Source organism: Lolium rigidum, chromosome 2, assembly GCF_022539505.1.
Source record: "Lolium rigidum isolate FL_2022 chromosome 2, APGP_CSIRO_Lrig_0.1, whole genome shotgun sequence".
In the NCBI taxonomy this organism is placed as follows: Eukaryota; Viridiplantae; Streptophyta; class Magnoliopsida; order Poales; family Poaceae; genus Lolium; species Lolium rigidum.
Genome location: NC_061509.1, coordinates 40,109,310 through 40,120,203, shown reverse-complemented (window position 1 = coordinate 40,120,203; position 10,894 = coordinate 40,109,310). Strand labels below are relative to the sequence as shown.

Sequence of the window (10,894 nt, the reverse complement as noted above, 5' to 3'; positions counted from 1 at the left end):
GACGCAGCGCAACCATCTGGGCCGAGCCGAGGAACGGCAGATGCGCCGGCCAGGACCCAGGAGCAGCTGCTCCTCACGTGATACGCAATACTACGGACGAGTCGTCCTAGCCCACCCATCCCACCTCACCTCCTCATCCGCCCCCCTCCTCTCGCCCCCCTCCGCCCGCCGCACCGCAGCCAGTGGCGGCGGCGCACCAGAACCCGGCCACCCACCCATCCAGCCAGCGTTCCCATCCCCCCCCCTCCAAGCAGCACGCCTATCAGCCTCCCCCGTCTCGCCTCCCTCCTCCTCCCGCTGCTGCCGCCGGTGTTGTTGCAAATCGAGCGGCGTGGTGGTGGTGGTGTGAATCGAGCGGCTACAAGAAGACCACGGCAAGGGGCGCGCGGGCGGACCACGTCGTCGACGGATCCCATCTTCCCTACTCTATCCCAAGGTATACACATCTACGCGCCCTAAAACTGTCTCTGCATCTGCTGCTGAACCCTACCATGGTACTGTACTAGCTATCAGAACTCGTCAGTTTGCTATACGTGATTCCGAGGCTCTATCTGTATGTTTGCTTGCGATTCACAAACACAGCAGCACCAACCGTATGTTTCCTACCGCGAACACGCAATCCAAGCCAAGATGCAATCTAGAAGACGGTAGCAACGAGGGGATGATCGAGACTCACCCTTGAAGATTTCCAAAGCCTACAAGATGAGGCTCTTGTTGCTGCGGTAGACGTTCACTTGCCGCTTGCAAAAGCGCGTAGAAGATCTTGATCACGGCGCCACGAACGGGCAGCACCTCCGTACTCGGTCACACGTTCGGTGTTGATGAAGTCGACGTCCACCTCCCCGTTCCAGCGGGCAGCGGAAGTAGTAGCTCCTCTTGAATCCGACAAGCACGACGGCGTGGTGGCGGTGGTGGTGGAGAACTCCGGCGGAGCTTCGCTAAGCGTGCGGGAGAGAAGGAGGAGTGGGGCGGCTAGGGTTTGGGGAGAGGGGGCGCCGGCCACTTAAGGGGTGCGGCCACCTTGTGGTGTTGGGGTGGCCGGCCCCCTCCCCTTGGCCCTCATTATATAGGTGGAACACCCAAGAGTTGGTCTACAAGTCTTCGAATAAGACCCCAAACCAAAACCTTCCATATGACATGAAACCTACCCAAGCTAGGACTCCCACTAGAGGTGGGATTCCCACCTTCCCTTGGGAGGGGGTGGTCGGCCACCTTAGGTGGAGTCCACCTGGGACTCCACCCCCTAGGGTTGGCCGGCCATGGTGGTGGAGTCCCTTCGGGACTCCGCCTTCCAAAGTGACTTTCTTCCGGAATATTCTAGAACCTTCCATAAATGCACCGGATCATTTTCAAACTTATAAAATGACTTCCTATATATGAATCTTATTCTCCGGACCATTCCGGAACTCCTCGTGATGTCCGGGATCTCATCCGGGACTTCGAACAAATCTTCGAACTCCATTCCATATTCAAGTTCTACCATTTCAACATCAAACCTTAAGTGTGTCACCCTACGGTTCGTGAACTATGCGGACATGGTTGAGTACTCTCTTCGACCAATAACCAATAGCGGGATCTGGAGATCCATAATGGCTCCCACATATTCAACGATGACTTAGTGATCGAATGAACCATTCACATACGATACCAATTCCCTTTGTCACGCGATATTTTACTTGTCCGAGGTTTGATCATCGGTATCACTCTATACCTTGTTCAACCTCGTCTCCTGACAAGTACTATTTACTCGTACCGTGGTATGTGGTCTCTTATGAACTTATTCATATGCTTGCAAGACATTTAGACGACATTCCACCGAGAGGGCCCAGAGTATATCTATCCGTCATCGGGATGGACAAATCCCACTGTTGATCCATATGCCTCAACTCATACTTTCCGGATACTTAATCCCACCTTTATAACCACCCATTTACGCAGTGGCGTTTGATGTAATCAAAGTACCTTTCCGGTATAAGTGATTTACATGATCTCATGGTCGAAAGGACTAGGTAACTATGTATCGAAAGCTTATAGCAAATAACTTAATGACGTGATCTTATGCTACGCTTAATTGGGTGTGTCCATTACATCATTCATATAATGATATAACCTTGTTATTAATAACATCCAATGTTCATGATTATGAAACTAATCATCTATTAATCAACAAGCTAGTTAAGAGGCTTACTAGGGACTCATTGTTTGTTTACATATCACACATGTATCAATGTTTCGGTTAATACAATTATAGCATGGTATATAAACATTCATCATAAACATAAAGATATATAATAACCACTTTTATTATTGCCTCTTGGGCATATCTCCAACAAAAGACACATGGGCAATCCATATTACCAATGCATCCTTTCCCATGAAGGAAATCGGTCAAGTGATTATACCACATTTCTTCTTATGGTCTGCCTTTTAGTTTTCACGTTTGTTGTTCATGTAACTTGAGTTTCTATTAATGAGATACATGGTTGATCTCAACATAAAGGGGCATCTTGAAGGTTATCTATCATGATGTCAGTGTTAGAACTCATGGCACCATGAGATGCTTAGGGTTAGATTCACCGGTGCATTTTTTATACCAAGGGCTACCCCAAAGATATAAGGGTGAATTATCATCGTTAGCAATCAATTCATGAGGGGCTTTCTTGTGGGTAATCTAAAATGAGTTATTGTACTCTACATAAGTAGAGAAAACCATGGTAGTTTCGTCTTGGTCGATGACAATCTAGGAAGGCACATACATGATTTTGATGCACCGTATAAGATCAGATATCCATCAACCCCACACAAATTTAATTTGACTTACATGGATAGTGTCAAAAATACAATCACAATGCAGAACAATGGTCTTAATGATCAAGAGTTAATTTAGAACTTCATGGACATTCATGAATAGGAGGCTTTGGTGGTGCCGGCACCAATTAAGAAAGGCGTGGTACACGATAAGCCACTTGATCGTGCCATAGCGAACCAAGGCGTATCCTGGTGGTTTGGACGGGCTGATGCTTTTCAGCCCGCCCGAGTTAAGTCTCCGCACTAGCAACCCGGTATCGTGCACACCATTGTCATAATGAAAATATCGAGGTGCTCTTCCCTCTCCAACCTAGTTCTTTTTTATCGTGCCATATGTCTCGGCTCTCCGACATACATAGTAATGGCATTTGTTGGTAAAAGATAGATGCACATCGCATTGGCCCCTTGATGTCTTCTAGAAGAATAGCGTGAGATCAATCCGCTTACGAACCAGAAAATCCTAGCACCGCACATTTCTCCTCCGTAGCCGTAGGCCCAACAATCGAATACCCACATGTTTGAGTAGGCAGGTTTTTCCTTGAAAATTCCCACTCATGATAATCATGTACTCCGGGAGTGGTGTTTTGGAACATGGGAGCATATGCTCCCTATATTTTCAAATGCATCTTAAACATAATTTAAATTTCAAAAAAATTGAAACAAAAAATCTTCACGTACATCTTCATGTGCTACGCGCTTAGAAAGTCGTTTCATAAAAAATAAACTTATCATGTGACGTGTGTAAAAAAGACAAAATTCAGTGCTAAAAACAATGTTTTTTACAGGATAAGTTTTCTCTTTTTTACATAAGCCACAAAAATTATTATTTTTTCGTGAAACTTGACGCACACACATATATTATGGAGATGTACATGTAGAACTTTTTGTCAAAAAAATTTCACACTTCAAAATATGTTTTGTTGGTAGAGGGAGCATACGCACTCGGGAGCCGAATTGAATTTCCGATGTACTCCATATTTCATAATAAAATTAAAAATTAAAGATTCGAATCCTCTATAGTACAAACACTTTTATAAAGTTTCTTTGAATCAATTCAGCCCTAAACTCAAACTCGAGAGATGTGGTTGGTTATTCAGACGTGGCTAGACGCAGCGCAACCAGCGCAATACTACGGACGAGTCGTCGTAGCCCATCCATCCCACCTCACCTCCTCATCCGCCCCCCTCCTCTCTCTCCCTCCGCCCCGCCGCACCGCAGCCAGTGGCGGCGGCGCACCAGAACCCGGCCACCCACCCACCCACCCAGCCAGCGTCCCCCCCCCCCCTCCACCCAGCAGGCGCACCAGTCTCCCCCCTCTCGCCCCCCTCCTCCTCCCGCTGCCGCCGGCGCCGGTGGTGCGAATCCAGCGGCGTCGTGGTGGCGGCGGTCTGAATCGAGTCGCTAGAAGAAGACCACGGCAAGGGGCGCGCGGGCGGACCACGTCGTCGACGGATCCCATCTTCCCTACCCTATCCCAAGGTATACACATCTGCACGCCCTAAACCCGTTCCCGCATCTGCCGAACCCTACCACGGTACTAGCTGTTAGAACTCGCCAGTTAGGTTTCGGTTCAAAGCGCGCCTGATTGTCCCTGCCATGTGCTACACGTGATCTTCAGGATCTGTCTGTATGTTTGCTTGCGATTCACAAACACGGCACCAACCGACCGTGCGTGTGTTTTCCATGTAGAACGCACGATAGCTAGTTCTACCACTGATTTTTCATATTGGTAGTAAATGGTAAATTCTGTGTAACACGATTGCCAGTCTCGTGTCCACCTGCTAATCTCCTACATGTCTGTATGGATTTCTAGTTAATAGAGAAGAGACTCGAAAAGAAATGCACGACGGACAGTTAGAACGGAAATTATTAGTACCGTGTTTTTCATCAAACAACGTAGAACGTCATGTTTAGTCCGTTATAGAACATAGGTCTCGTGTATTTGATTGGTTCTATGCCAGCACGGGTCTTGTGCAGTTGACCGCATCATGTGCCCGCAGGCCACACTCGTGTTACCAACTAGTGCAAAAGTTCCTTGCGGTTTCATCTTCATTCCTGCACTGCAGGCTTTAAACCTTCACGAACTGACTGCTCTCATTCTCAGGTATAGATAAACCCCGGAGCAGGCTGCGCAATGGAGCTATCAAAGCAAGGCCAGGAACCCATGTCCGCTAGCATGGGGTCTCAAGCACTACCCTCCTCAAACATCCAGTCTACCCAGCCTGAGTATCCCGCTGTTTTCTATCCACCCCTCTCCGCTGGCTGGAGTCCGCAGCCAATGTTCCCGATGGGGGCTTCGGTGCCAGTCAGTTCATACTATATTGTCCCTATGAGCCAGCAGGCTGTCCAAGCTGGCGCTTCCAGGCCGGAGACGTCGCATCCTTTGGGGGCGCAAGTGCAGTCTATGAGCAGAGTATCCTTGAGGCCGCCTCAGCAGGTGCTGAATGTTCAAACGTCTCTGCCAGTGATGATGGGGTCGCAGCTGTCGCCATCTGTTGCAGGGAAGAAACTCCAGCAGACTGCTGCTTCTCCAAAGGTTCAGATGGTGAAATCTGCGTTGTCGGCCAAGCGTCCTGCGCAGAAAGAGCTGTCGCCAAAGGTTCAGCCTCAGCAGTTTGAATCTGTGAGATCGAAGTTCAGGGAGTCGCTTTCTGCTGCGTTGATGACGGATTCTGACCAGCAGGATAAGAAACAAGCCGCTGAAAACCTGCAGTCTGATGGGTCAGCGGACCAAAAGAAGAAGGTGGAGGGAGATGAAGTGCAGGACCTAGTGTCGACCACGTCTAAAGATGCGAGTACAACCAATTCAGAGGCAGGCAATGCTGATGGTGAGAAAGATGAGATTGAGAAGTTGGGCAGTGGATTAGTGTCGGACGTGATCACAATCACAAATGATGATATGCAGCAACAACTGAACCATCTTTCTTCGGAAGGTGAAGCATTAGGTCAAAGTATGGTTGTCGCAGATGAACTCTTGCAAGGTCATGGCCTTTCTTGGGTTTCTGATTTTGACATTGGGATCTCTGAGCCTATGGCACAACCTAATTTAAAAAGGGACAGAACTTGTGATATCGAGTCTGGGGTCACGGAGTCTGAATCAAAAAGAATGAAGTCGGCTGATGAGGCAGCAGCAGATAAGGGTAGCATTATCCAGAAGGCTGAAAGATTGGCATTTAGAATCGAAGAGGAGCTCTTCAAACTGTTTGGTGGAGTGAACAAAAAGTACAAGGAGAGAGGTAGATCTCTTCTGTTTAATCTAAAAGATAAAGGCAACCCTGAGTTAAGGTTGAGGGTCATATCTGGAGATATTCCACCTGAACGCCTTTGTTCAATGACTGCGGAGGAACTTGCTTCCAAAGAGCTCTCGGAGTGGCGGTTGGCTAAAGCTGAAGAACATGAAAAAATGGTTGTCCTTCCTAACACTGAGGTTGATATAAAACGTTTAGTGAGGAAAACACACAAAGGAGAGTTCCAAGTTGAAATAGAAGAACCAGATGGTATTTCAGTGGAGGTTGAGCTTGGAGGTAATGTTCTATCTCATGTTCCATCAAAACCTGTCGAAGATGAGACAAAAACTAATGATGAAACAAGTATGGGTGATAAAGCTGGTGTAGAAGGTAAGGACAAGGGTTCTGATGGCATGTCACAAGATGAGGATGGTGGGTCAGGTGACAACGATTCATCGGGCAACGTGGACTATATTGAAAATGAGAAAGCAGATCTTATTGATGAACTTATGGTGGATGACTTAAAAGATGCAGAGAATCTTCCACCGATTCCTTCGTTAGATGAATTCATGCTGGGCTTAGATTCCGAGCCACCTTTCGAAAATTTATCAGTTGGGACACCGCAAAAAGATCTCAGTGATTCTGATGAACCTAGTTCCACTTTGGAATCTAAGAAACTTCCTGAGACAGAAGACAAGCTCCCTGCAGAAAAGAAAACTGAATCTGAATCTGATGGGCCATCTTTACAGGTTAAATCTGAGTCCAAGCCAGAATCACCCAAACATGAGGTTGGCTCAAATTTGGTTCCTGATGTGCCACCTGATGAACAGCTAATCAAATCCTCTCCTGATAGAGTTGAATCCAAAGAACCAGCTGCTGCTAATATCTCGAATCCTGTTTCGACTAAGAACCATGTGACAACTACTGTTCCTATGATTCGTGAGAGTATATGGGAGGGTGCAATTCAACTGACTCTATCGTCACTCACTAATGTTGTTGCCATTTTCAAAAGGTTTGTTTCTTTTGCTTGCTCTTTGAAGAACTGTTTTGTTGTTACAAACTTAGCATGCCCTGTTGATCTAAGCACATCCCCTCTTCATTTTCATCTTCTTAAGAAAACCTTTTAAGCACCGTTAGTTGTCATTCTATATGTTGTATTCTTGACTGATGCCATTGTATTATGCTATGCACCATCAGTTTTCTAATGACACGGTCGGAAACTAATTACCGTGATATATGTTATTGACATTGGATAATTACTTCACCAATATATAGTTCTGCATTTTTCGAATTGGATTTACCTCATCACCTACACCTTGTGTGCCACAACCGCTAACATAGGCCATTGATGTTAGAAAGCCAACACTCGAAACTGGAGAGTTTCTGGTCACTCTGTGTTGTTGGTTCCTCTGATCGGACGGTAATGGTCCTCCAGCATCTCAACCATTCTCTCTAGTGTTCACCTGCAAGCTCGGGAAAAACTTTTATCGCTCGCGCAGCTGCTGTCACATGATAAACAAGTGCTTCAGAGAGACCCATTAACAAACGAGGCTGGTTTGTGCTAGGTTGTTCATGTAATCATCTTGGTTGGAATGTCAGAACTTTGAACAGCCCATGACTGCATACTTTACAAGTTTTTGTGCACAGGTCAATGGCTCTGGAACTCCAGATCAAACTCGGGCCTTTGTTTAATACCTTTAATATAATGGATTAATGAGTCAGGGCTTATTGTAACAGTAGCTTATGATAGCAAACAAGGGCTTTGAAGAAATCCATTAGCAAACTAGGCTACTTGCTAGTATAATTAAGGGGCCACCGGTTGCTTGGTTGCTCACCGTCTCACATGTTAAGTTAAATTGGCTATTGCACATGATCAGCATTAATAAAACGATAAGTGTGAATGCTAGTTCCTAAACAGATGAATATCTACTGCTGTGTGGTTATCTGTGATTTGGTTATGTACTTTATATTTTTTATTGGTTCTGACATTTGTTCAAATTTCTCTTGTACAGTGGTGAAAAGCCATCTGGGAAAGAATGGCGTAGCTTGATTGAGATCAAGGGGAGAGTTAAACTTAGTGCTTTTCAGGAATTTCTCGAACAACTTCCCAAATCTAGGAGCCGTGCTATAATGGTAATTCTGTTTTCAATGCATAATTTGTTTGTTTCTAAATGATTTTCTTACTGCATGATTATGGTTGAACCATATACATGGCTCAGCTTTATATGCTTGGCACCATGCTGTCTGGTTTCTATTATATATTGTGGATGGTTGCCGATACACCATATTGTAATCACGGTCATAAGTTTGCTGAATAGGTATATATATCCCTGTTGTTTTGAATGCATGAAACTTATGTAAAGTTTGTAATTTCAAATGCGTCCTAAACTGGTAATGTTTCAAATAGTAATACTAGAACATCCATTTCCCTCTGCCTTTCCTGATTTTGCTGATTAGATATATATACACCCTGAAATTCGTCAAGACTATGGTATCTATCATTTGTTTTTTTGAGTTTTTCAAAATGTTTGGATCCACTGTTGTTCAGAGTCAGGAACAAATGCGTATGTGTCGGTACTTTTATGCTGGTCCCCAGAAAATTTCGTAGCAGGTGCTCAAGAAACTCACAGTTTAACGGCATGTGTACTTGATAACGTGTTTACCTCTCAAGCTATCTGGTCTATATGCTGAATTGGGACTCTGTATATTTGTAATTGTTATTGTGCTTAAGGTCTAGAGGTGTTATGAGTTATGGTGGTATATCGTCGTCATCCCACAGACCCAATTGAATTGTTTAACTAGACAACCTAAGAATTGTAAACAGTGTTGTATGACCTCTTAATACTAATCTATTTGTACATGCATATAGTTAATTGACATGTCCTGTGATCTGCATGTTATTCTCTGTTCTGTATCTTTTGAATATCCGCTCCATCTGTTTTAAGTACGTTTTACTCATTTTTAGGTAACCGAGCTGTTGTGGAAGGAGGGTTCTCTGGAGAGTGGTCGCCAACATCTTTCACAGGTTCCTTTTCTAAGACATCAGTATATCACCCATCAGGAGCTTAGCGGCACTTTGAAGAATATTTTTTACTAAATTGGCTCATTCTTCTGCAGACAATTGATTCATATATTGCAGATGAGAGGGTGGGATTAGCTGAGCCTGCAGATGGACTAGAGCTGTACCTGTGCCCTCCTCAAGGAAAAACCGTGGAGATTCTCTCCCGGCACTTGCCAAAGGAGCACTTGGATGGCCTTGTTGTGGCAGCAACTTCGATCATCGGAATCGTTGTCTGGCGGAGGCCCAACGTTCCCAGGATCCCTTCCCACCAAAGGCATGAGGGTTCCAAGAGGCAGTCAATCCTTGGTACTCCACAGGTTACTGGTTCTACTTCGGTCCGTCGGTCCTCCGCGCTCCAGAACTCCTACGGTGCACCACCAGGTTTCCCCAATCAGCGCCACAAGCCCGAGCCCGAGGAGGATGTAACTGATGATGTGCCCCCGGGCTTTGGACCTGGTGTTGTTGCCCGTAGGGACGAAGACGATCTCCCCGAATTTAATTTTGTTAACTCGTCAAACCCCGCTGCTAATGTAACAACACACGCCTTCAAGGGCCGACAGCATGTACCCGCTCGTCCAGTAGAGCATATCAGGGAGTTGGTTCAGAAGTATGGTAAAAGATCGTCTATTGAATCGCGTCGCTGGGATGACGACGATGACGATGATATACCAGAATGGAACCCTATCCAGCAAAGTAGACTCACCCAAACGCAGCAACCACTTCCTCCACCACCACCGCTGCCACCCATGCAGCAAATCCATCCCTACCAGCAACAGCAGTACAACCACCCAAATGCAATGCAGCCTCTTCAGCAGCAAGTGCCCAGCAATAACCCCCTCCTTTCCCAGGCTTACCTCCAGCAACTTCAGCAGCAGCAGCAGCTTCAGCCTTCGCAAACTTGGCAGCAGCAGCCAAATGCCTGGTGGCCGGCGCAGGCGCAGGGTGTCGCCGCCGGCTCCCCTGCTCCAGTACCCCAGTATGTTGTAGCAGTGCCTAACAGTAACAGCGCCCAAGGTGCCCAGGGTTACAGCGCTGCAAATTTAGGTGGCATGCCCTGGAGACCGAGATAGAAAGAAAGTTGTAACAGTTGTTAGTTCTCTTGATTCCTTTGTAGCTCTGCCCAGGTTCCGTTGTAGCGTTGGTTTTCTTTTCCCCTTTTTTAGCTCACAGGTTCATGTAAGTATCAGTCAATCGTGTACATTCCTGTGCACGAGGATGTAAAAGATGGATAAATTAGATGGCTGTGGCTTTTATTCCGTCCAATAACCATAGGATCTACCGTGAACAATTTGGAGCTGCCGAAAAATTACCAATAATATTCGGACGTGGATAAAATAAATATTGGAACATTTGTAAATCTCGCTTTGAACTCTGTCAGTGACATTTGATGCACTCAACATGCGTATGGAACTATAGCTCTTGTGTTGTGCCATGTTCCAGGAATAGGATGGGGATTATTCCTGTAATTTGTATGCATGTGCCACTGTACCCGAAAATATAATTAACTACACATGCTAAAATGTTAAAGTGCGGTTATGCCTGCACCTAAACTAGTAGAAATGTAGAAGATATTTCGCTATGAGCTATCTATGGTACACAAATGTACAATTGGTTTGTATAAGTGACTTGCTTGCAGCATCGCAGTGATTATTTAGAGGTGACCTCATCACATGATTCTAGATAAATGTGACTTGCTTGCAGCATCGCGGTGATTATTTAGAGGTGACCTCATCACATGATTCTAGAAACGGTTGCTCGTGAGACTTATTGATGAACACTTTATTATGGAGCTCTCCTC

General features: G+C 45.7%; 1 protein-coding gene across 1 annotated transcript; it reads left to right on the top strand.

Moving 5' to 3' along the window:
* The first annotated feature begins 4,916 nt into the window (after nt 1-4,916).
* LOC124691618 (death-inducer obliterator 1-like) lies at nt 4,917-10,181 on the top strand. The gene is made up of 4 exons (XM_047224908.1): nt 4,917-7,047; nt 8,048-8,168; nt 9,001-9,060; nt 9,153-10,181. The coding sequence occupies exons 1-4, from the start codon at nt 4,943-4,945 to the stop codon at nt 10,164-10,166; spliced, it is 3,300 nt and encodes a 1,099-aa protein (XP_047080864.1). The 5' UTR covers nt 4,917-4,942; the 3' UTR covers nt 10,167-10,181.
* Nucleotides 10,182-10,894: the final 713 nt, after the last annotated feature.

Coding starts and splice junctions, on each gene's coding strand:
- LOC124691618 (XM_047224908.1), top strand. CDS start 4,943: ATGGAGCTATCAAAGCAAGGCCAGGAACCCATGTCCGCTAGCATGGGG. Junction 7,048..8,047: donor GTTGTTGCCATTTTCAAAAG/GTTTGTTTCTTT, acceptor TCTCTTGTACAG/TGGTGAAAAGCCATCTGGGA. Junction 9,061..9,152: donor GTCGCCAACATCTTTCACAG/GTTCCTTTTCTA, acceptor ATTCTTCTGCAG/ACAATTGATTCATATATTGC.